Source organism: Lagenorhynchus albirostris, chromosome 14 (genome assembly GCF_949774975.1).
Source record: "Lagenorhynchus albirostris chromosome 14, mLagAlb1.1, whole genome shotgun sequence".
Lineage (NCBI taxonomy): Eukaryota > Metazoa > Chordata > Mammalia > Artiodactyla > Delphinidae > Lagenorhynchus > Lagenorhynchus albirostris.
In genome coordinates, this window is record NC_083108.1 from 38,128,688 (window position 1) to 38,156,054 (window position 27,367).

The following is a 27,367-nucleotide window of genomic DNA, read 5'->3' on the forward strand; positions in this document are numbered from 1 at the left end:
TTTCCCAAAAGATGGCTTAGGAATTCCTGTGGTTTCTTATATACCTTTCTTGAAATTTCTTGTATTAATATTTAGAATATGACAGCATCTGTCTTCTGTTTCTTTTGTGAATTATCATAGTTAAGACAAGTGCTATGTCCAAATGTGCTGAATTAATTATGAGATTTCTGAAATTAATTTTTAACTATGTAATATATGAATATGTTCTTGTAAAAAATGAATACAATTCAGACACAGCTTAAGGGCACCAATTCTTATCCTCTCTTATTTGCATACTTATGAATTCTTATAAAATATATACTTTTATAAAACAAACATTATACTGTACTTATTTTTTGTAACTTAAAAACAATCCACCATTGGATTTATGAATCTTTTAAGCTGCTGCATGTATTCTGTAAGATGAAGTATCACAATTGATTTAGCCATTTACATGAAGAAAGTCCCAACTCTTCACTGTTACTGAGCTGGACCACACAACTAGCATTTGGCGCCTTGTGCAAACACGCTGGTGTTTAAGAGATTTTTAATTACCCCTTGGTAAATACAGTTTCTCCCAGGAGGAGGGTTCTAAGCCTGGCAAACACCGCCCCGCCTCCGGCCCAGACCCAGGCGGCACGCCCCCCGACCGCCTCTCCAGGGCGCGTCTCTTCCCCGCCCCTTCCGCTCGGCCTCGGCAGAGCCTGTTCGGTGGGCGGGGCGTGGGTAGGCCGTGACGTCACTGCCGGCTGGTCGCCATCTTGCTGGTTTGCGGCCGATCTTGGAAGTGGCGGCAGCGGTGGTGAGGGCGTGGGGAAGGGTGGGGTGAGGGGGCGAGGCCGCGGCGGGGGCGGCGAAACTCTCCTCCCCCTCAGCCTCACCGCGTGGGACGGCGTGAGCACGGTATCGGAGTGATGTCCGCTTTCTCTGAGGCGGCGCTGGAGAAGAAGCTGTCGGAGTTGAGCAACTCGCAGCAGAGCGTGCAGACCCTGTCCCTGTGGCTAATCCACCACCGCAAGCACTCGCGGCCCATCGTCACAGTGTGGGAGCGGGAGCTGCGGAAAGGTGAGTCGGCCGCGCCTCTCGGCCTCTCCCCGCCGCTCCCTGCCGCTCCCCGCCACCCGGCCAGTTCCCTGGCATCCCCGGGACCACCCCCCTCCTTAGGAGCCCCATTCCCCTAGCGACCCCAACTCCCGACTGCCCCGCACGCCGCCTCCCCAGGGCCCCGGGCTTCCTGGCGTCGGTGGTCTGCGGGCCAGGAGGAGCGGCGTGTACTGCGTTTCCTGCAAAGTCTACGTTTAGTAGATGTTGTTGAAGAAGGTATTGTATAAAGGATTAACATTTCTATTGGTTTAACGCGGAAACAGTAGCCAGGGGCTCAGCACTCCGCACCTAATTACAGTCAGAAATTTAGGCAGTCAGGTTTTTTCATTGGGTACATTATAATGGAGGATAGAGGAGGGGAAAGATTGGTATGGGGAGATACTTCCATTATTTCTATAACACATCAACTCAAACTTGTGAAATTAAGGGGAAACATAGTTTTAGAGCTGGGGAGTGTAAAATAAGATGCGTGATGCAATGGAAAGAACTGTGAATTTGTAGATTTCAGAGGAGATGGATTAGGGAGATTTCTTAATTTCTGGATTGCAAGTGCCTCACCTGAAAATGAGGGAATTAGATTAAGTTGATCTAAGGTCCTTTCTTGCTCTATGATTACATGCCTCTGGGGCAGCGTCTTTATTTTGCAAAGCATTCTATAGTGCTCCTGTAAATGAAGTTAACTTTTTTTCAGCTGTAGTCTGCTGTCACTAAAATATCTAGAAGAATCATTTCACTACTGCAGAGAAGATTTATCCGTAAGAACTGATTGTATGATGGTACGACTGAAAATTAAAATATTTCATTTGCTTAGTCTGAATTTGTACCTTAATTCTTATTTCATTCGGTAAAGAGAATGGGCACTCTTAATTGTTGTTTCAGACATCCTAATGTACCTGATACGATGGTTATTATTAATTGTTTTAACAAGCCATTATTAATCAAGTAGATGCTTGTGTACTGATCCATATGAAAGCCACATGATGATTAATATCAGAGCCAAAATGTGGCATTGGCTATATAGAGTGGAGACATTCTGTATGTTTTCTTGTGTATTTGCTTGTGGTTAATCCCTTAGAACAGTGGTCTCCAACCTTTTTGACACCAGAGACTGGTTTCATGGAAGACAATTTTTCCACGGACCTGGGGGGGGAGCAGGATGGTTTGGGGATGATTCAAGAGCATTACATTTATTGTGCACTTTATTTCTATTATTATTACGTTGTAATACATAATGAAATAATTGTACAACTCACTATAATGCAGAATCAGTGGGAGCCCTGAGCTTGTTTTCCGGCAACTAGATGGTCCCATGTGGGGGTGATGGGAGACAGTGATACCCTAAGTGTGTTGCTTATGTCCAGTCTACTCCGTAAGATGCAGCTTAATTGTCACTTGCCACTCACTGATAGGGTTTTGATATGAGTCTGCAAGCAGTTGATTTATTATGGTCTCTGTGCAGTCAAACCTCTCTGCTAATGATAATCTGCATTTGCAGCCGCTCCCCAGCGCTAGCATCACCGCCTCAGCTCCACCTCAGATCACCAGGCATTAGATTCTCATAAGGAGCATGCAACCTAGATCCCTGGCATGCGCAGTTCACAGTAGGGTTCGTGCTCCTATGAGAATTTAATGCTGCTGCTGATCTGACACGAGGTGGAGCTCAGGTGGTAATGCGAGTGACGGGGAGCAGCTGTAAATACAGATGAAGCTTCGCTCACTTGCCCACTGCTCACCTTCTGCTGTGCAGCCCAGTTCCTAACATGCCATGGACCAGTACCGGTCTGTGGCCCAGCAGTTGGGGACCCCTGCCTTAGAATAAGTTGATGTAGAGCCCTGTTTTTCACTTCATATGTAAGTGTATGTGTATTGGCTGTCATGGAGGAATTCACCTGTGAGTGGCCGAAAAGGTTTGAGAAACACAGATATAAATGTCTGGAAAATAGCTGTGAACTTTGAGAAGGCAGGAATTGTCTTTGCTTTTCTACCTTACTAGATATGAAAATCAACAACAGGTTTATATTTGGGGGTGGGGTGGGGAGGGAAGAAAGAGCATAAGGATTGGTAAGGATTGTTCTTAAGAACTACCACAAATCAGTAGAAAAATGGCCATACTGTTAAAAGGCATTTTACGTAAGCGGAAACCTGAAAGGCCTATAAATGATACTCAATCTTACTAATCAAGAAAAAATAAATCAATGAAGTACCACTTTAGACCCTTTGGTTTGCAAAATTAAAATTATGATAGGAAATGCCCTGCCAGTCCAGTGGTTAGGACCCGGCGTTTTCACTGCCTGGGACCCCAGTTCGATTTCTGGTTGGAGAAGTAAGCTCCCGTGGGGTACAGCCAAAAAAAAAAAAAAGAAAAACAGGTGTGACAGTACCTAGGATTGGTGAGGATGACAGGAAACAAGAACTCTCTCACACTGCTGACTGTAGTGTAAAAAAGGAGATGTGTTTCCATTTGTTTCCATTTGTTTCCAACTCTAAAGAAGTTGGAAACAAAGATGTGTTTCCATTTGTTTCCAACTCTAAAGAAGTTGAAGGTATATGTCCTTTGGCCTACCAGTTCCATGAATATATCCTGGAAACTCAAGAAATTATGTTTATTGTAGCCTCTTAATAACAAAATTAGATAAACACTTTAAACATCTCATTAGTTAGAGTATGGACAAATATATTTTGTCTCTCATACAGTATAATATAATACTGTCCAACAGTTTTTGTGAATGAACTAGAGCTGCATGAAACAACATGACATGAATATTGGGCTAAGAAAGCAAGGTGCAGACCAATATGCTATATAGTGAAAGTTTGAAAACATGCAGAACAATACTCTATATTGTTTACAGGTATCTGTAGCTAGAACATGCATGGAAATGATTAACACCATAGTCCAAGATAGTGGCTACCATAAGGAAGAGAGGGAATGAAAATGGATCTGTGTTAGCTTATAGTACATATATATGAAACATTTTTTGAAACAAATGGAAAATGATAAGATGTTCTATTAGCTGAGTTTGGGGATGTTTTCATATGTTAAAATGTTTCATAAATAGAGTTAAAGGCATATAAATAGATGCTTTAGGAGGAGAATAGTGTTGGGTGATGATGGTGATGATAGAAATGGTAGTAATAGTGGAGGTGATGATCATGCTGCTGCTGCTGCTGCTGCTGCAGCTGCAGTTCTCAGTGTGCTCTGGGCTTTTCTGCCAAGGGTTTCCTTTCCTTGACACACGATTGTGCCTTTGTAGGGTGTAGCCATTATGTCCTCCCCATTCTCTGCAGTTTTGCTCATCAACTTTAGGATCCTCTCTTTCCTTTAGCATAATGATAGTGACAGTAATTTACTGAGTACAAGGCATTGTTTTAGACATCTTACTGTGATATCTTGACTCCTCACATTATCTCTGCGAAGTATTTTTGAAAGGAATTGATCAAATTTGAAATGTCAAGAAATTAAGGAAAATTAGTTGAACATTTTGTATTAAGCTAAGCATTCTTTAGTTTCTTGAAGTGTTTAAAGAAGACAAAAATGTGACATCGGTAGGAAAAATTACTGCTCAAAATATGAGAATGAGTAGGTAAAATGATACGTCAGATATGGTAATCATGCAGTTGTGAAGATTTCCCCTTTGTCCACTTTTCTTATTTTTGTCTCCTTTAAAGAAAGATAATTTATTTTTGGAGGAATATACCCCGTGGCCCTTATGAAGACCAAAGTAGCTATAATTTCCCTGATAAATGCAATAGAGTGTAACCAAAAACATAAGTGACCATTTTGTTGTTTTGTAACAGCTCTATTGAGTTATAATTAAGATACCATACAATTTACCCATTTGGTTTTTAGTATATCATATATTGTAAAACCATCACCACAATAAATTTTAGAACATTTTCATAACCCATGCCTTTTAGCTGTCATTCCCGCTTCCCCACCTCTAGGCAACCACTAATTTACTTTGTTTCTATAGATTTACCTTAAATGGAATCATATGATATATAGTCTTTTGTGACTAGGCTTCCTTTGCTTAGGATAATATCCTCTAGGCTCATTCTTGTTGTAGCATGTATTTAGTACTTCATCCCTTTTTATGGCCAAATAATAATCCATTGTATGCATTTATCCATTCATCAGTTGATAGACATTTGGGTTGATTCCACTTTTTGGCTATTATGAACAATACTGCTATGAATATTTGTGTACAAGTTTTTGTGTGGATGTGTTTTAATTTTTCTTGGATATATACCTAGGAATAGAATTGCTAGGTCATACATGAACTCTACATTTAATGTTTTGGGGAGTTGCCAGACTGTTTTCCACAGTGACTGCATCATTATACATTCCTGCCTGCAGTGTATGAGGGTCCAATTTCTCCACATCTTTAACAACACTTATTATTATCTGTCTTTTTGATTATAGACACCCTGTTGGGTGTAAAGTGTCTTGTGGTTTTGATTTGTGTTTCCCTGATGACTAATGCTGTTGAGCATATTTTCATTTGCTTATTGGCCATTTGTATGTCATCTTTGGAGAACTGTCTGTTCAGATCCTTGCCCATTTTAAAATTGCATTGTCTTTTTTTTTTAATTTTAGAATTTCATTTTTTTTTATACAGCAGGTTCTTATTAGTTGTCTTTTATTATTAAGTGTTCTTTATTTTATTTTTTAAATTTATTTTTTAAAATTTATTTTTACATCTTTATTGAAGTATAATTGCTTTACAATGGTGTTAGTTTCTGCTTTATAACAAAGTGAATCAGCTATACATATACATATATCTTTATGTATTTTACATACAAGTCTGTTATCAGATCCATGACTTGCAAATATTTTCTCCCATTCATTGGGTTGTCTTTTCACTTTCTTAATACTGTCTTTTGAAGGTGATTGTTTTAAACTCTGAACTTCTCAGTAGTGGGCTAAATTATAAATTAGCCCACTAATTAAATTATATGTTGCATTAATTGCTGTAGAAATATCATCCATGAATGTACCAGAATTTACGAAACAACACTGACAGGCTCTTTCCTACATGCAAGTACAAGAACAACAAGTCTCTGCAAGAGTTGTAGAAAGAGAATAGATAGGAGGAAGTTCTTTGTAGTTGATTAGAGTTGCTGCTTTCAGTAGTCTAGTTGATTGAGTCGTTTACACTTGCCTCTTGTATGTTATTCATATTTGAGTCTTAACAAAATCATAATTGTCTCAGCCCTTTAGAGTATGTTAATTCACCCTGTATTTATTATCTTATATATGTCTAGCATTGGATATATTCCAGTCATAAAACACCGTGTTTTTTTGGTTTTGTTTTGGCCATGCCGCGTGGCTTGCGGGATCTTAGTTCCCTGACCAGGGATTGAACCCGGGCCACAGCAGTGAAAGTGCCAGGTCCTAACCACTGGACCGGCAGGGATATATTTATATGTCAAATATATTTCAATTAAAAAAATAAATAAAAAGAAAGAACGTTGGTCCCTGCCCTCATAGAATTTGTAGTCTCATGGGGAGGGCAAACAACAAACAAGAAAATTGTAAATATAAGTTTTGTATTAAGTGCATTTAAGGGAGGAGAACCTTAAGTAGTTAGATGGTGAGGGAAATGATCTCTGTAAGGTGACCTTCAATTAAAGACCTCTCTGAACCAGCTATGCCATAAATGGGGAGGAGGTATTCAGCTACTGGGATATGTGAAGATGCTGAGGCAAGAAATAGCTTGGAATGCAAAGAGCCAAACCTGGGAATGTTCAGCCCTTGAGTGCTCTTTACTGTTTTTCCCCCACTGGCAACAATTAAAATATTAAAATGCCTAAAGTTTAGATTTTCCTTCTATTTGTAATCACTTGTTAAAATCAGTACTTTGTTATCAATAAACTGTATTAGACATCTTTCAGGGAACTAATTATCACTTTATATTGTATTATAGACTGGGGGATTATGTGTTGGTTATGAAGTAGATAGTGGGTTCCTATAGGTGGTTGTTTTCCAAGTTTTAGCCTGCATAATCTCAACATATTGCCTTTGATAAAGGTTCTTAAATATGTCGAATTAACATTTATATTCATGAATATGGCTTTAGGTTTGTAAGTGGTGCTAAAATAAGTATATTCTTAGATACTCTATTTGGTTTTAGAAAAATACAAAAGGTTAAAGAACATTTTTCATCCTCTTTAAAAACATGTAGCCATATAAATCCTTAAAACGAAGAGATTCTGTTTTTGAATTGACAATTCAATGGCTTTTATATTGTCTAATACTGTTATTTTGGAAATACTATACTTTTTTGTAGTTAGCATTAAACAAGTAAGTTAGACAGTGTTTATATTTTGTTAATTACACTAAGAATTTGTTTTTCTCAAATCTGTATGACTTTTATGCACCTCAGTGTAGTCATCATCCAGCTGTAACAGTTATATTCTTTGTTAACAACTTTAAAAAAGTTAATTTCTTAAAATATCATCAAATATCCAGCTAGTATTTGTTTCCTTGATTGTCTCACATTTTTTAAATTTTAGCCAGTTATTTGAATCAGGATGCAAGTAAAGTTTCTTCATTGCATTTGATTATTATATTTAAGTTCCTTTACATCTATGGATTCCCTCTTTTATTTTAAATTTATTGTTTGAAAAAATCACATTGGTTGTTACATAGATATTCTCAGGGTCTAGACCAGGGATTATCGACTGTATGATTAAAGGATCCCTTTATTTTTGTAAAAATTACTAAAGGCCCCTGATCTTTCATTTATGTGGTTTATATTTACTGGGAGTTATATTAGAAAGTGAAACCTTGAAAAATATTTATTTAATAATTATTATTTTAAAACTGTGGTACTAAATTGATTTTATGTTAACATAAAATGACATTTTTAATGAAAAATAACTTAAAAATATTAGAGAAAGGAGTGATTGTTTTACATTTTTGCAAATCTTTGTCTGTCTTAATTAAAGACAGCTGAATTCTCATGTCAGCTTTTCCATTCAGTCTTCTTGTGATGTATATCACATAACCGCAGGAATATAACACTGTACACAGGTGAGAGGATGAGAGCGAAAAAGACAAATAATGTCTTAGTATTATTGTGAAAATAGTTTTGAGTTCATGGACTCCATGAAAGGGTTTTGAGGACCCGCCAACAATTCACAAACCAGATACTAAGAGCTAGGCCATTTCCTATTATTGGTAGTTAGATCAAGAGGCTAGCACCCATTGCTTTGCCTTAAGCAGACATATTCCCTCCAAAATGTTAATTCCTACTCAGTGTGAACTTAAACCAAATTTATGAAATTTCCCTTTGGGTTATAATATAATTTTCTTTAGGTTCTCTTTCCTATAACATACAGCTTTTTTAAAAATCGATGATTTGATGTTGTTTTTACGGCTCCAAAATTTAAGGAAATTATCCTTAAATTTCTAATAAAAATAAAGGTGTGCGCCTGCATTAAACAAACATAATTATAGTTCTTAATTTTACAAGTGTATTTTTGAATAAAATGAAATTTTCATTTGATATGTAAAAGTTTCTCCTGTTGGTTTCCTTTACTCATCAAATACCTATTGAGCTCCTGCTCTGTTGCTAGACCAAGGATGATTCAGTGGATAAGGGAGACATAGCTTACATATCAGTCAGGGCAACAGACTCTGCTAAATTAGTAACTTCATAGTGATACAAAGAGAAATATCAATATAATTGGGAAACTAGCTTAGTTTAGGCAATTGATTTGAGATTTGAATTTACTAGGAGCTGTACAAAGTATGTAGACATAGTTTTTACTGTTGCTTTAATCGTTTGAATGTCGTTTTATGTCAAACAAAGGTTATTTGACATTTTAAATGTAACATTTCAGTTCACAACTCCTTTTTGGAACTAGACAGGATAATAAAGTAAATATTTTAGGTAGACTTTTAATGTTTTATGTCTGCAAAGAACTTTAAGTGATTTAAGATTTTTAAAATCCTTTTGTTTGTAAAAATGTATGAAGAGGATTATAATAATGAATTATTTATGTAGTCACCTTGCAGTCATCTAGGTTATTTGGTCATTTTTGGTTCTCTTGGCTTTTATCAGGTACCTGTTAGTCTTGTTCTTCTTTTTTTTTTTTTTTGCGGTACGCAGGCCTCTCCCTGTTGTGGCCTCTCCCGTTGCGGAGCACAGGCTCTGGACGCGCAGGCTCAGCGGCCATGGCTCACCGGGGCACGAACCCGTGTCCCCTGCATCGGCAGGCAGACTCTCAACCACTGCGCCACCAGGGAAGCCCTCTTGTTCTTCTTTTTATAGCTTTTCCTTAGTCCCTTTTATATCTATAATAACTGAGAAACTAAGAAAAAAATTACCATTCTATATACTTTCCAGGTGTATTTTTTAAAATACAGTATATTTTAGTAGGTAGTAACATGCATGTAATACGAAATTTAAAAGTCACAAAGCCTCCTTTCCACTCTTCTCCCCCTGCCACCCATTTTCCTTACCCAGAATCAATCTGTTAAGTTTATTCTTCCAGAATTTTCTATGCATATATAGTCATCTACATATGTTACAGTTTCTTTCTCTCTTTCATGTTTAGACAAATGGTTGGATATTATATAGATTTCTCTGTGCTTTTGCTTTCCTTTTTAATATATCTTTCAGATTATGATGTATTTATATATATGATGTTGCCTCAATTAAAAAAATGACTGCACTGTATTCCATTTTATGGATGCACCAAAATTTATATAACTGTTACTCTATTGATGAACATTTAGGATGTGTCAGTTTATCTTATAGTTTATAAGTATTAATTTATGTTACTAAATATTCTTATTTTCTTAACGGTTTCAGCTGATAGAAGTGGTAGGCATTGGTTTATCACACCATTTTTTTTTAAGTTCTTTTTACCTCTACCCATTTGAAATGCCTCCTTTAACATACACTCAGTTTTCATATATATATTTGGCATATTTGTAGACTGTCATTCTGCTCCATTCATCGGACTACTCATGTATCACTGTCACACTCTTTATTATGTTTTCACATCTAGTAGGACATCCCACTCCAACCCCCCGCCAGCCTGCAAATTGCTCTTCTTTTTTTTTTTCCCCAGAGTTTTCTTGTGTCTTCTTGTTTTGTTTTTCCATATAAACGCTAGAATCAACTTGTCATTTGCAAGAAAAAAATTATTTTGGTATTTTATTAGCTCAAAGAGAATTCACATCTTTTTTTTTCTTTCTGCATGGCATGTGGGATCTTAGTTCCCTGACCAGGGATTGAACCCGTGCCCCCTGCAGTGGAAGCTCAGAGTCTTAACCACTGGACTGCCAGGAAATTCCCGAGAATTTACATCTTTATGATGGCTAATCTTCTTAGGCTGAGAACCGTGCAGTCTTATTCTAAATGTATTTGTTGTAATTGTTTAAGTAAGTGGTTCTCAAACTTGTTCAGGTATTCGTTCACGATGCCTTGTAAAGCCCTGTGAAGACCATCACAAAATGCACATTTAAGTTTACAGTAACTGTATAACTTTGCACTAAATGTATCTCATTTAATTCTAGTACAGGCTAATAGAAGAAAGTGTCAGAGGATTGTCATGTTATGCGAAAGCACTTAAAACTGAAAACATTTACATTCATTAAGGTTTTGTTTTTTGTTTTTTTCTTTGTAAATTGGGAAAATGGTTTGCATTGGTTGATTTTTGTGATGACATTTTGGTCAGTTCAAGGAATATTCTTCTTCAAGAGCATGGTTTAAAAACCTTATCTATTTATGAATGGATGAACAAGATGTACGTATATGCAATGGAATACTACTCAGCCATAAAAAAGAATGAAATAATGCCATTTGCAGCAACATGGATGGACTTAGAGATTGTCATACTAAGTGAAGTAAGTCAGAGAGAGAATGAAAAATGCCATATGATATCACTTGTATGTGGAATCTAAAACATAACACAAATGAACCAATCTATGAAACAGACTCACAGACCTAGAGAATAGACTTGTGGTTGCTAAGGGGGGTGGGGGAGGGATGTACTGGGAGTTGAGGGTTAGTAGATGCAAACTATTATAAATGGAATGGATAAACAACAAGGTCCTACTGTATGGCACAGGGAACTATATGTGATAAACCATAATGGCAAAGAATATAAAAAAGAATGTATATATATGTATAACTGAATCACCTTGCTGTATAGCAAAAATTAACACAACATTGCAAATCAACTACACAACAATTAAAAAAAACCTTTGTCTATTTAATTCAACATGCTGTTTTCATCTCTTTAGTATTGGAATAAATCATAATGTGTATGGTATTCTATTTTATAGATTATTCTTTTAAACAAGGAGGTTTGGGTAGTTAAGGACCATGTTTTTCCTGAACTATCAAAAAATTCAGTTTTCTTAGTAGAAAATCATGAGTTATCTTGAAGAGCACTTGTGATGGTTGATTTTATGTGTCAAATTGACTGGGCCACAGGTGGCTTTAGATATTTGGTCAAACAGTATTTTGGGTATGTCTGTGAAGATGTTTCTGGCTGAGATAAAACATTTTAATCTGTAGAGCGAGTAAAGCAGGTTGTCCTTAATGTTGATGGGCCTCTTTCAGTCAGTTGAGGGCTGGAATAGAACAAAAAGGCTGATGCTTCTGTGAGTAAGAGGGAAACTTGTCCTGCCTGACTGCCTTCTTTCCTTCCTTTGGACTTAAAGTGAAACATGGGCTCTTCCCAGATCTTGAGTCTGCTTTCTGACAAGTGCTATGCCATCAGCCCTCCTGGGTCTCCAGTTTGCTGACTGCAGATCTTGGGACTTGACAGCCTCTATAATCACATGAACCAGTTCCTTATAATTTCTTTCTGTGTATGCACACACACCTTATTAGTTCTGTTTCTCTGGAAAACCCTGAGTAATGTATACATAATCCAGATTTACAACAATTTAATTAGTAAATCAACTAATACTTAATGTGGATTTAATCAAGTTTATTGTTTTAGAATTTTAAAAATGCAGTTGATGTGTTATAACTAGCACATAAAAACGCTTAATGATTAAGAATAATTTCACTTTATTTTTAAAATTTTTTTAAATTTATTTTTATTTATTTTTTTGGCTGCGTTGGGTTTTCATTGCTGTGCACGGGCTTTCTCTAGTTGCAGCGAGTGGGGGCTACTCTTCGTTGCAGTGCACAGGCTTCTCATTGCAGTGGCTTCTCTTGTTGAGGAGCACGGGCTCTAGGCGCGTGGGCTTCAGTAGTTGTGGCACGCGGGCTTCAGTAGTTGTGGCTCACAGGCTCTAGAGTACAGGCTCAGTAGTTGTGGCACATGGGCTTGGTTGCTCTGCAGCATGTGGGATCTTCCCGGATCAGGGATTGAACCCATGTCCCCAGCACTGGCAGGTGGATTCTTTTTTTTTTTTTTTTAAAGAATATTTTTTTTAATTAATTAATTAATTTATTTATTTTTGGCTGTGTTGGGTCTTAGTTTCTGTGCGAGGGCTTTCTCTAGTTGCTGCAAGCGGGGGCCACTCTTCATCGCAGTGCTCTGGCCTCTCACTGTTGCGGCCTCTCTTGTTGCGGAGCACAGGCTCCAGAGGCGCAGGCTCGGTAGTTGTGGCTCACGGACCTAGTTGCTCCGCGGCATGTGGGATCTTCCCAGACCAGGGCTCGAACCCGTGTCCCCTGCATTGGCAGGCCGATTCTCAACCACTGCGCCACCAGGGAAGCCCTGGCAGGTGGATTCTTAACCACTGTGCCACCAGGGAAGTCCCACTTTATATATTTATAATTGACACTTTAGGTGTAATTTTTGCTTTCTTCCATCAATATGCTGATGATTCAATATTCTTTTTTTTTTTAGCAGTCTCAATGTCACTGTATTTCTTGAGCACCTCAAACTCAGCATGTACAATGCAACACTTTGTCATCTTTCCCCACTCTTGTCCCACTTCCCTGTTACTCTTCCTGTATTTCCTATTTGAGTGAAAGGGATTACCGTCTACCAGTTGCCTAATTTCAGAACTTCAAGATTATCTTGACAACTCTCTTTATACATACCTCACCTGCAGCTTTTTATTGCTATTTTAGCAGTATTCTGTTTGTCTCTGCTATCCCATCCCACTGCCCAGCTCCTCATCTTTTACTAGCACTCTTGCAGTAATCCTACTCCTAGGTATATATTCAGAAGAATTGAAAGTAGGTATTCAAGCAAATACTATACAAGAATGCTCATAGCCGTGTTATTCACAGTACTCAAAAGGTGGAAACAACCTGAACGTCCATTAGTGGATGAATAGATTTATGTGGTATATCCATGCAATGAAATATTATTCAGCCATAGAAAGGAATGAAATACTGATTCATGGTACAATGTGGATGAATCTCAAAAACATATGAAGTGAGGACTTACCTGGTGGTCCAGTGGTTAAGAATCCTCCTGCCAGTGCAGGAGACATGGGTTCGATCCCTGCTCCAGGAAGATCCCATGTGCTGCGGGACAACTAAGCCAGTGTGCCACAACTACTGAGCCCATGCTCTAGAGCCCATGAGCTGTAACTACTGAGCCCACGCGCCACAACTACTGAAGCCTGCACGCCTAGAGCCTGTGCTCTGCAACAAGAGAAGCCAATGCAATGAGGAGCCTGAGCACCACAACGAAGAGTAGCCCCTGCTTGCTGTAACTAGAGGAAGCCTGTGTGCAGCAACGAAGGCCCAACAGCAGCCAAAAAACAAAAAACAGAAAAGAAAGGAAAAATGAAGAGAAAGAAGCCAGACACAAAAGGTCGCATATCGTAGGATTTCATTTTATATGAAATATCTGTTGAATACCAATAGAATATATGATTCCACAAAGGGAGAAAGTCGTTGCCAGAGACTGGGGGGGAGAAGAGTAATGGGAAATGAATGACTGTTTAATGGGTATGAGGTTGTCTTTGGGGGTGACAAACGTGTTTTGGAAATAGATGTAGGTGATAGTTGCACAACTATATGGTAAATGCTCCTGGATTATACACTTTAACATGGTTAATTTAATGTAATGTGAACTTTCTCTCAATTAAAAAAAAGATGATATAGGGAATTACCCAGCGGTCCAGTGGTTGAGAATCCGGGCTTTCATTGCCAAGGGCACAGGTTCGATCCCTCGTTGGGGAACTAAAATCCCACAAGCATTACAGTGTGGCCAAAAAAATAAATAAATAAAAATATAAAAATAAAAAAAGGTGGGGCTTCCCTGGTGGCGCAGTGGTTGAGAATCCACCTGCCGATGCAGGGGACACGGGTTCGTGCCCCGGTCCGGGAAGATCCTACATGCCGCGGAGCGGCTGGGCCCGTGAGCCATGGCTGCTGAGCCTGCGCGTCGGGAGCCTGTGTGCCGCAACGGGAGAGGCCACAGCAGTGGGAGGCCCGCGTGCTGCCAAAAAAAAAAAAAAAAAGTGATATAAACACATTGCACTTTTATGTGTCCTTTTTGTTGTCACAAACTACATTTTTTTTTTTTTTTTTTTGGCTGCGCAGTACACCATGTGCGGTATGCAGCATGCGGGGTCTTAGTTCCCTGACCAGAGATTGAACCTGGGCCTCCTGCATTGGGATCGTGGAGTCTTAACCACTGGACCACCAGGGAAGTCCCACAAACTGCATCTTATATATGTTGTGTGCCCATCATCAGACTTACTATTATTTTATACATTTCTATTTTAATTCACATAGGAAACAAAAAGAGAAGTTACCAACCAAAAAATAAAGTAATACTGGCTTTTATATTTACTTATGTAGATACTTTACTGATGTTCGTTATTTCTTTATATGGCTTCTAGTTATGATCTAGTGTCCTTTCATGTCAGTCTGAAGGACTCTCTTTAGCATTTCTTGTAGGAGACATCTACTACCAATAAAGTCCTTCAGGTTTTGTTTACCTTGAAATGTCTTAATTTCTTCTTCAGTATTGAAGGGTAGTTTTGCCAGATTTAAAATTCTTGGTCGACATTCCCCACCTCACCTCCACCCCCAGGGGTTTAAATATGACATCTCATAGCCTTCTGGCCTCCACAGTTTGATGAGAAATTGTTAATTTTATTGAGGCTCCCTTGTGTTTACATGACAATGAGTCGCTAATTGCTGCTTTCAAAAATTCTTTGTCTTTGTCTTTGGACAGTTTGATTATAATGTTTCTCAGTGTGGGTCTCTGAGTTATTCCTACCTGGAGTTCATTGAGCTTCTTAGATTCGTAGATTCATGCCTTTTTTAAAATTTGTGGAGTTGGGGGCCATTATTTCTCCATATATTCTTTATGCACCCTCTTCTCTTTCTCAGACTCCTATAATGTGTGTTTGTTAGCTTGGTGGTGTCCCACAGGTACATTTCACTCTGTTCTCTTGCCTTTATTCTTTTTCTTTCTGCTCCCCAGACTCCATTTCAATGGTCTTATCTTCATATTTGTCAGTTCTGTTTATTCTTGACATTTTCTCTGGTGTCACCTCCATGTACTTTTTATTGCTATTATTATAGCATTTAACATATAGTATTTTAGTGGTTCTGTGTTGAGTTTCTTATTACTGGAGGACTGAGCCTATTCCTTTGTTTTCTCAACGTAGCATACAGTAGATACACAGTAAGTATGTGTTGAGTGAGCTACTGAATGAATGTTGCAAAGTATATAGAATGAGACTTTTAGAGCTAGAAGGAGTATTACAGAATGTTTTGCTGTTTTTTTTTAAGAGTAGTGCCTGAATTTGGAACTTCTGACATCTTAAGGCAAATATTGAACTCCATTTATAAACATTTACCTGATTGAGAGAAAGACTTGAAAAATTTCCAGCTTTTTCAGTCTATCATATTGTTCTGCTCTTGCCATATTTATCCATCTTTAGAGAAGTGGTTCTTAAAGTGTGGTAACTGGATCCCCCTTGGTGGATCACCAAGACCCTTTTAAGAGGCATATGGGACAAGGTAAAAAATGTTTTCATAGTACTACTGAGATGTTCTCTCTCCCCTGGCCCTTTTCACTGTGTTGGCATGTTCTGTGGTGGTGTAAAAGCAAAGGTGGGTGAAAACTGGTAGTGTCTAATCAGTAGTCAAGGCAGAGACACCAGACTGTACCAGTAATCATTGTATTTTTCACACCACACGTTCACAGCTTAAAAAATATATCACTTACCTGACAGTGCTCATCAGCGTAGCTCAGATTACTAATCTGGTTAAATCTTGACCCTTGAGTGCATGTGTCTCTGTGCGTGTGTGTGCGTGTGCACTTTTTCATTGTGTAAAATATACATAACATAAAATTTAACGTTTTAACCTTTTTTTCTTTCTCTTTATTGTGGTAAAATATACATAATATAAATTTACTATTTTAACCATTTTTTAAGTGTACAGTTCAGTGCAGTTAAGTCCATTCACATTGTTTTGCAGCTGTCATCACCATCCACCTCCAGAACTTTTTTCATTTTCCCAAACTGAAACTCCATTCCCATTAAACAATAATTCCCTTTTCTCTCCCAGCACCTGGCAACCACCCGTCTACTTCCTGTCAGTTTGAATTCAGCTACTCTAGTTGCCTCATTTAAGTGAAATCATACAGTTTATTCTTTTGTGACTGGCTTATTTAACTTAGCATAATATCTTCAAGGTTCATCCATGCTGTAGCATGTGTCAGAACTTCTTTCCTTTTAAAAGGCTGAATAATACTCTTGTATGTATATACCACATTTTATTTATTTGTTGATGACATTAGGGTTGCTTCCACTTTTTGGCTATTGTGAATAATGCTGGTATGAACATGGTTGTACAAATATCTGTTTGAGTCCCTTCTTATTTTGAGTATGTACCGAGAAGTGGAGTTGGTAAATCATATGGTAATTCGACGCTAATTTTTTTAAAAATAAATTTATTTTACTTATTTATTTTTGGCTGCATTGGGTCTTTCATTGCTGCACGCAGGCTTTCTCTAGTTGCAGCGAACGGGGGCTACTCTTCGTTGTGGTGCTCGTGCTCCTCATTGTAGTGGCTTCTCTTGTTGCAGAGCACGGGCTCTAGGTGCGTGGGCTTCAGTAGTTGCTACACATGGGCTCAGTAGTTGTGGCTCACAGGCTCTAGAACACAGGCAGGCTTAGTAGTTGTGGCGCATGGGCTTAGTTGCTCTGCGGCATGTGGGATCTTCCTGGACCAGGGCTCGAACCCATGTCCCCTGCATAGGCGGGAAGATTCTTAACCACTTTGCCACCAGGAAAGCTCTCTGTTTTTAAATTTTTGAGGAACAACTGTACTGTTTTCCATACCAGCTGTGCCACTTTACATTCCTACTTGCAGTGCACCAGGATTCCAATTTCTGCACGTTTTCATCAGTGCCTGTTATTTTCTGTTTTTTTCTTTTTTGTTTTGAAAAAAGACATTCTAATCGGAATGGAGTGGTATCTGTGGTTTTAATTTGCGGTTCCATAATGACTAGTGATGACTATATATGCAAGAGTTTTTTGCTATGCTCGCTCTTCCATTTTATTGGTCTATATGTCTGTCCTTATGCCTATACTACACTATTCTGATTACGATAGTTTTCTAGTAAGTATTGAAATCAGTTAGTATGAGTCTTTCAATTTTAATTTTCTTTTAAAATATTGTTTTGACTATTTGGGATCATTTGGGAATCTATATGAATTTTAAGATGAGTTTTTTGATTTCTACCAAAATGCCATTGGGAGTTTGATAAGGATTGCATTTAATTTGTAGGTTGCTTTGAGCAGTGTTATCTTAGCAATATTAAGTCTTCCAATCCGTGAAAATGGGATGTATTTCAATTTATTTGTATCTTCTTTTATTTCTTATTATAGTGTTCAGTGTACAAATCTTACACCTCTTTGGTTAAACTTATTCCTAAGTATTTTATTCTTTTTGATATAATGGTAAGTAGAATTCTTAATTTCTTTTTTGGATCATTCATTGTTAATCTATAGAAATGCAATTCATTTTTGAACGTTTTGTATTCTGCAACTTTGCTGAATTCATTTATTAGCTCTAACAGTTTTTTTGGACTCATTAGGGTTTTATACAAGTAACATCTGTGAACAGATAATTTTACCTCTTCCTTTCTAATTTGGATGTCTTATTTCTTTTTCTTACCTAATTGCTATGGCTAGAAGTTCCAATACTGTGTTGAATTAAAGTGGTAAAAGTGAACATCCTTCTCTTTTTCCTGATCTTAGGGGAAAAGCTGTCAGTCTTTGACTATTGAGTATTGCATTAGAGGTGATTAAATATCTTTTTAATAATCTGTGTGACAAAATGGGAAGTCTACATAAAGTACCGTATACTGAACATTCTGGAGGAAATATGCCTGTGTGATTGAGTTGTGAGCTAAACCAGATGCTTTTTTCATGGAGCACCATTTTATTTGAAAAAATGACAAGAGAAACTGTGATTATTCAGACACGGATATTTGGCAGATGTTTTCTCAAAAAAATGAATACAATGAACCTGTTCATCAAGGAAGACAACTGACAGTATTTGTTGCCCATTATAAAATTCAAGTTTTCAAGCAAAAATTAGAATTTTGAAAAACTCAAATGTGCCATCATGAGCCTGACAACTTCCCAATGCTTTTAAACACTTTTCCAGTGAAATCAATAGTGATACTTACAAATGTGATTTTTTTATATTGCCTAATAAAATGTTTCAGCAGTTGGAATGTTTGTGTAACTCAGCAAACCAGTATTTTTCAAAAGACTTATGCATGATGTTACAAAATTATACAGGAGTCAAAGATCCATTCAAAGAGCATGGTAGCTTAAAGTATTTTAATGTAAGAGGGTTTTAGCCGTTCAGTGATATGTTTTCAGATTCCATATTACAATTTAGAATCTTCTTAAAAACTACAACTTGTTGGATTTTGGTGTAGTTTCAAAGAATATCCACAATTATCTGTAAAGACTGTTAAAACATTTTTCTCTTACCAAGTTTATATTTGGATGTGGTCTGCTTTTTTTTTAACTTTACTTTTACTAAAACAATATATTGTGGTATGTTTAATAGGAAGCACATATGAGAATCCAGCTGTATTCTGTTGAACTGGAGATTTGCAAAAACGTAAAACAATATGATTCCTCTCACTTAAAATTTTTTTGGTGGAAATATATTTTTTAAACAAATGTTATTTATGTTAACATATAATTTTAAAAATTGTTTTTAAATGAACTAGCACATGTCTTAAGAATTCCTCTGTTTTAATTTTTAATAAGGTAAGTATTGGTGGATAAACAAAAGTTTTTTGGGGTTCTCAAGAATTTGTAAGAGTATGAAGGGGTCCTGAAACCAGAAAGTTTGAGAGTTGTTCTCAGATTAACAGAGACCATGGGTGCTTTGCATTAATTTTCTTTTAGTTCATCTCTATCTTGCCTAGTTTAATGTAGTAATTGTTTTCGTTTTTAAAGCTTTAGCTTTCAGATTCTTTTGGAGTTAAGTCACTGAAATTGATATTAATGTTTATAAATAAATATGTAGAGTGAACACTGGATTTTGTTTCAACCACCCTCTTCTGGGAGTGCTTTTGTAGTGATTTTTTAGCTTCAAAACTAGAGGACTTAAAATGAAATTTTCGAAAATACTGTTTATTTTTCTGTAACTACAGATTCACATTCATTTGTAAGAAATAATACAGAGGGGTCCTGTTTACCCATTTCCAGCTTCCCCCAATGATAACATCATGGAAAACTAGTTTAAAATAAAATCTCTATAGATATTGAAAAACATCATAACTGTAATATTGACATTGATATAGTCAAAATATGGAACATTTCCATCACCACGAGGAACCCTCATGTTGCCTTTTAATAGCCACATCCACCTCAATCCCGGCACACCCTTATTTAACCCTAGTTTATTGAATTTTTCTTTTATGCGTTATGCTTTTAGTGTCAAGTTTAAGAACTCTGCTTAGCCCTGGATTCCAAAGATTTTTTTCCCTGTGTTTTGTTCTAAAATACTTATAGTTTTGCATTTAAGTCCATGATCCATTTTGAGTTAATTTTTATATAATGCGTGAAATTTAGGTCAAGGTTCAAATGCTCCAGCACCGTTTGTTGAAAAGGCAGGCTGTCTTCCTTTATTGAATTGCTTTGCTCCTTTGTCAAAATTGACTTGAGTGTATTTGTGTGAGTCTGTTTCTGGGTTCTCTGTCCTATTCCATTGATCCATGTGTGTCTCCCTCCGCCAATGCCACAGGTAATCTTGATAGCTATATGATAAGTCTTGAAATTGGGTAGATTGATGCCTTCCACTGTATTCCTTTGTAGAACTGTTTTAGCTACTCTGGTTCTTTTGCCTTTGTCTATAGACTTTAGAATATAATCTGGTCTATATCAATAAAAATTATTTTGCTGGGATTTTGATAAGAGTTGCATTAATCCTGCATATCAGTTTAGGGGAAATTGACCTCTTTATTATGTAACATCTTCTAATCCATGAACATGGTATATTTCTCTATTTATTTTGATCTTCTTTGACTTTTTTTTATCAGTATTATGTAGCTTTCAGCATACAAGTCCTGTACTTGTTTTGTTTTATTTACACTTAAGTATTTCAATTATTTTGAGCAATTTAAAGGGATATTTTATTTTTAATTTTATTTTTCTCATATTTATTCCTAATATATTGAAATACAACTGATATAATAGCCAAGACATGGAAACAACCTGAGTGTCTATCAAGAGATGAATGGATAAAGAAGTTGTGAGATATGCGCACACACACACACACACACACACACCACACACAGCAGAATATCATTCAGCCTTAAAGAAGTGAGGAAATGCTGCCATTTTTAACAATGTGGATGGACCTTGAGGATGTAATGCTATGTGAAATAAATCAGAGAAGGAAATACTGTACAATCTCACTTATATGTTGAATCTTTAAAAAAAAAAAAAAAGCCACAAACCCAAACTCAGAAAAAGAAATCAGATTTGTGGTTGCCAGAGGTCGAGGTGTAGGAGGGGGAATTGGAAGAAGGTGGTCAAAGGTACAAACTAACAGTTCTAAGATAAATAAGTAGTAGGGATGTAATGTACAACAGGATGACTATAATTAACACTGTTGTATGATATGTATGACGGTGTTAAGAAAATAAAGCCTAAGAGGTATCATCGCAAGGAGAAGAAAATTTTTTTATCTTTTTGTTTTTGCGTCTATACGAGATGATAGTTAACTTACTGTGGTAATCAGTTCACAGTATATGTAAACCAAACCGTTATGCTGTACACCTTAAACTGATATAGTGCTGTATGTCAATTATATCTCAAAAAACTGGGACTGGGGTGGGGGAAGCAGCTTTTTCTTTATTTTTATGTGTCAGTTTCATTTTTTCTTTATTTTTACTTTTATTATTTCCTCATGCTTCCTTGTGTTTATTTTGTTCTTCTTATTCTAGGTTTTTGAGGTGGGAGCTTAGATTATTGATTTTAGACTTGTTCATCTTTTCTAGTGTGTGCATTTAGTGCTGCAAGTTTCTCTCAGCACTGCTTCAGCTTTATCCCACAAATTTTGTATTTTCAACATATTTGCATATGCTAGTTGAAGCATTTTTATGATGGCTGCCTTAAAATCTTTGTCAATAATTCTCAAATCTCTGTCATCTTAGTGTTGGCATCTACTGACTGACTTTTTTCGTTCAGCTTGAGAGCCTCCTGGTACTTGGTATGATGGAAATTTTGCTGATCCATAGATTTTTTTGTATTATATTATGTTATGATACTCTGGACCTTACTTAATCCTGTTTAAGCTGGGTTTCTCTGACACTACCCCATCAGGGGAAGGAGGTGTTCTTTGTTACTGTTGGGTGTGAGTGGGAGTTCTGGCTCCCCACGAGACTTCCGCTGATACCACAGAGTTGCTGGGCCACGGTGGAGGTGCTGACTTTCCACTAGGCCTTCTGTGACACCACCCCAGTGAGTGCCTCCTTACTGCTGAGTGGGGTGGAAGTCCAGGCTCCCTCCTTTGCCTTCTCTGACACTACTCTGGAGAGGTGTTGGGCTTCCACATTACAGCCTTTGCTGGTGTGGATGTGAGTGGGGTCACAGATTTTTCTTTTTTCTCTTTTCTTTTCCTTTCTGCGGTGTGTTTGGTTGGAGTAGATAGGGTATTTTCTAAAAGTTTTTCTGTCTTGCTAGGCTGCCCTTTTCCTGCTCCTTTGACGAGAGTGAGAAGGCTTTTGTTGGAACTTTTTATATCTGCACCTGTTAGGATTTCTGGGGTGCTGGCCTCTTCAACTTTGAATCTGAGATATATGAGGCAAAGTGAAAACTCTGGGAACTCACCTTGTGTTGAACTCCCAAGTTCCCTAGCCAGTCTGCTGCCTTTTCTTTTCCTATGTTTGGTTTATTTATAATGTCTAGGATTTGTAGTTGTGCTTTGCAGGAGGAATAGGGAAAAGTATGTCTGCTCTATCTTCTCAGAAGCAGAAGTCCTCTACAAATTGGGTTTTCTATTGGAATTGGTACACATCATTTGGAACTCTGAGACTAGTGTGTTCTACCAGTATTTTCTTGTCTTTGATATTATAGGATATTTTCGGGCTTGCCTGTTGTGTTAGTATTTTAACAAGCTTATTTTAATGTAACTGTATGCTAAACACTAAATTTTACTTTTTATCGGTTTAAAACATACATTTGTTGTATGTGTTTTAAAGTACAGTAGTATGTAAAATTGCTAAGTAAAAATTGATTGCAGAGAGGTCAGATATTCCCAGATTAATCTGTAAATTCAGGGCAGTCTGTAAGAAATGTAAAACTAATTCTATAGATCATTGGGAAATGTGAATGTGGAGGAAGAGCCAAGGCAATCTTTGTCTTGTGAATTTTGACAGTTTTGAAGGGAAAACAATAATGAAAGTAGTGTGCCCTTTTAGGTATCCACGTAGACTGTAAAGACATTGAAATTAGGAGAGTATGATGTCGGTAGAGGAAGAGAAATATATATATATGAAAGGAACAGAGTAGAGATTTGTGAGAAGACCTATTTTATGTGGGCATTTGGTAAATTAGACACTTGAAACTCGTGATAAGAGATGGAATATTAATAAATGATTCTTAGATTCCTAACTAATATCATATGAAATTAATCCAGTTGAATTAAAGATATAACATTGAAAAGAATCAACTATGGAGTCATGTAAGAAAAATACATATTTATAATCATTTCTAGTTTTGGATCATGAAAGGACTTTCTAAATACAATATAGGCCATGAGTCATATAGGAAATAGATTTGGCTACATAAAGTTATAAAATCCCTGAATGCAGAAAATATCAAATTTTAATTTAAGCAACAGATTTGGAGAAAATATTTGCACTACCTAAAACAGGAAAAAGCTAATATGCATAACATATAAAATGCTCCTGTGAGTTGATAAAAAAACAAACAGCTCAGTAGGAAAATAGGGAAAATGATGTGAGTGGGGAACTTGAATTGAATTCCTTCAATTTACAAAAGAAGGAATATAAATGACTGAGAAATCAGCTTTAGTAATATATAGGGAATTGCAAATAAAAACAGGATCACTTTACTCCTGAGAGATTGGCAAAGATCTTAAATATTAATAGTATTATGTTGATGTTGGGAAATGAGCATTTTCACGTGGGAGGAGTTCAAACAGTTGGCCTTTTTGATGGGCAACTTGACAATATCTGTCAAAATTTAAACTGCATACCTTTTAACCTATCACCTCTGCCTGTCAAAATCTATCCTATAGAAATACTTGCTCAGGTTTACAAACATAAAAGATATTAAAGATTTGAAACAACATATATATATATATATATATATCATGTGACTAAGTAGTTATTAAAAGGAATGAGGCTCTTAAAGACAGTTTGTAACAGATCTGTTTATGAACACAAAAATGCTTTGGATATATGAAGTGTGAAGAAAACTGTAAAGCATTATGTGTAACATGATCTTACTGAAGAAAAAATTCTGTGTATGTGTGTATCTGTGAATAAGTATATAGTATTTGCAAAGGCACATTAAATGGTATGAAAAGGATACACATACTAAATAATTAACTCATTCATGGTGAGGGTGTGGAGATGAAAGGAGATTTCACTTTTTATGCTCAATTTTTATTTAATTTTTAAATTAACTGTTTATCATAGACTTAAAATTATATACAAAAGTTAGTAAAGACAATAAGATTTTGAACTTCCATGAACCCATCACCCATCTGCATTGTTACTAACGTTATACCTTTCTGGTTTCATCTACCTAAATCTTTCCTACCCTGATACCTACTTATTTTCCTGTTTTTTTGTTTTTTTAAAGCAAAACCCAGACTTCAAACCATTTAAAACACATATGTCAGGATATATTTATAATAGATAAATTAAGCCTTATATTAAAATTTTAATGTAATTGTAAGAGCTCTGTCACACCTAACGAAGTTAACTTTGATTTTTGTTGAACCTAGTCCATGTTCAGTATCCTAGATTCCTTGAAAAATGTCTCTTTATAGTTAATGTTCAAAGTAGAATCCAAAAAGTTCCACTCATAACATTTGGTTAACAGTTCTCTTTAATTTGTGTCCCCTTTCCCCCTACATTTTTTTCATGTAGTTTACTTGTTGAGGAGACTGTGTCACATGGACTATAGAATTTCCCTCCTTAGGCATTTGGGTAATTCCGTCCTTATGGTGTCATTCCCAAAGAATACTGCATTACCTGTGTTATGCACTTCCTGCTGCATCACATTAAGAGATACCTAATGTCAAGTTGTTCTATATTTAGGGATGAGATTGATCAGTGGATTCAGTTGTTATCATTATGAATCCATTATGAAGTTCCTCATCACCTTTCACCCAGTGGTTTTAGCAGCTTCTGATGGTGGTTGGTTAGACTCCTTGTTTTATCAGGAGTTGCGAAATTATGAATTTCTAGTTCTTTTATTCTTTCTGTGTTTATTATGCAGAATTCTTTTCTAACAGTGCCTCTCAAAAAGTGTAGGCCTCTGCAGCATCAGTATCACCTGGGAATTTGTTGGAAATGCAAATTCTTGGGTCCTATCCCAGACCTACATCAGAAACTATTGGTAGGAACCAGTTATCTGTGTATTAACAAGCCCTCTAAGTGGTTCTGAGGCATGCTGCAGTTTGAGCATTTGTTGCATAAGAACTTTCTTCATCAGCCATTGTTGACTCTGAAATTCAGTTCATCCAGGAAAAGGAGGATAAATGGCTTATTTTCTCCCCCTTGTCAGCTAAATTAGTTCTTTAGCAACCTTTTTTTTTAAGTATTTTTTATGAACTTATGGATTTTTAGCTATTTGTGTTTCAGACCATTGTAGTCGTTCTTTTTGATACTCTTTTGCCAGTGGCAGCATCTTGGGGCATTGCTTGTGTCCTTTGGATACAACCTTGGTAGTTTTTAAAATAATTTTCTTACTTTCTATCACGACGAGATGTTACAGGCTCATCTTATGTAGTTCCTGCTTTTATTAACAAAATGTTATTTAGGGACCATAGTATGTGTTGATTGATTTCAGTGCATTTCTTTTAGTGCATTTAATTACTTTAATACTTCTTTCATTGGTAAATGGGGATAATAACTTATTCTGTAGGGTTGTTTTGAAGACTAAATGAGATACGTAATAAACTTTTAGAACAGTGCCTAGGTCATAAGAAACTAGTCAGTATTATTTTAAAGATATTCTTAATAGGCCAAAAAAGTTTTAGTTTCAGTTCCACTCTATAAGCATAATGTGAATATACAATGTGATGTGTATTCTTTAGAACTCTTCCAGTTCAGAGTGTCTTTTATAGTGGTGTAATGGTCCAGGATGAAGTTTGTGCTTTTCAAGATTTTAAGAATTCATTTGTTGTGTATACCAAAATGAAGGTTTTTAAAATTTGAGGAAGCAGAATTGCCTTGGGCCTTTTAGAATGGGAAAGATGTCCATTTGTCTGGGCCTAGGTGGAGTTTTTTTTTAAACCAGACATTGAGACAGGAGAGATCATGGGTAAATGCCCTTGCAGGACAAAGTCAGTTGGTGGAGCACCAAGTCAGTACTACCCAGAAGCCCTTTTCAGCATGGAGGCTCAAGTTAATCATTTAATATATAGCTCATGTTTCCATGTTATGACTTCTTTGTTGGTAACTCTTGATCCCCCTCAAATTCTTTCTTGATCTTCCCCCAGAGTAAAGCTATCTACTATGTGTGTGTTTGTTTGGATGTGTGTAATTCAATACTGTTAGATATCTTTCTATATTTGTATATAAATCTATCTCATTTTTTAACAGCTATAGAGTATTGGATTGTATGAATGTACCATGATTTAATTAGTTCTATCTTTCGTGTTTTATCATTAATATGCTTAGTGATTTCTTTGTGCATTTATGAGAAGATACCCATAGGATAAATTCCTGGAAGTGAAATTTGCAGGGTCAAGGGATTTGTGCATTACATTTTTCATAGATATTGCCAAATTATTTTTCTAAGAAGTCACACTAATTTATATTTTAATTACAATGTCTGAAGGTATCTAAAGGTGATAATCTTACCCATATTCTTGCCAACTTTAGTTAGTGTCAGACGTTCATCTTGATCAGTCTAACAGGTAGAAAATGATAGTTGGTTTTAATTGCTTAACATTTGTACTTTTTGACCTTCCCCTTCACACTACTTGCATATTTTTCAATGGGGTTATGATTTGTGAGAACTCTAGAATGGAGGAGGGGAAAAGAAAATATTTGAACTCAATACACTGAAAATAAGAAAGAGTGCTAGATCTGTAAGAAAGTAAAGTTTGTCTTCCATAATCAGAATTTGAAGTTGAGGTTTCTGAAAGTAGTGTAATTTTACATGTGTTCCCCTTTCAGCTGCTGGGTGAGGTTAAGACCAGAAGCTAAGCTAGTAGAACAAATAGTTAAAGACATAAGTTTAGGCCAAAATTGATTGATTTAGTAAATGTTGAGCAAATTATGAATCAGCTGCTAGCCTTGATTCCATAGATTGGTAGATGAGACTGACAATTGTTGCTTTAGATGGAATTTAGTTGGGAAGCACCAGATTAAATTAAAACAATTATAGTTGGAGTAAATGCTCCATAGGAAAAGTATGAGGTGGTATGAGAGCATATCAGGGCTGCCTAACCTATGTGTAGTGGGTGGTCAGGGAAAAATTAGAGGAAACCATTTAACTGAGGTCTAAAGCATGGGTAGGAGTTGGGGAAATTGGAGGAGGAGTAGTGTTGGGCATGAAGAGAGAGTAGTGTAGAGGTGGAGACAGACCTTTTTGGGCCTTTGGTTCATGTTAAGGATTTAAAATGTTATCTGGAGAACAGTA

General features: G+C 36.7%; 1 protein-coding gene across 1 annotated transcript in view; it reads left to right on the forward strand.

The window, feature by feature from the left end:
• Positions 1-814: 814 nt before the first annotated feature.
• Positions 815-27,367, forward strand: part of RPRD1A (regulation of nuclear pre-mRNA domain containing 1A) — a 72,795-nt gene continuing 46,242 nt past the window's right edge. The window contains exon 1 of the mRNA XM_060121082.1: positions 815-1,044. Within this exon, the coding sequence (XP_059977065.1) occupies positions 894-1,044 (151 nt within the window). The 5' untranslated portion in view covers positions 815-893. The remainder of the gene's footprint in view (positions 1,045-27,367) is intronic.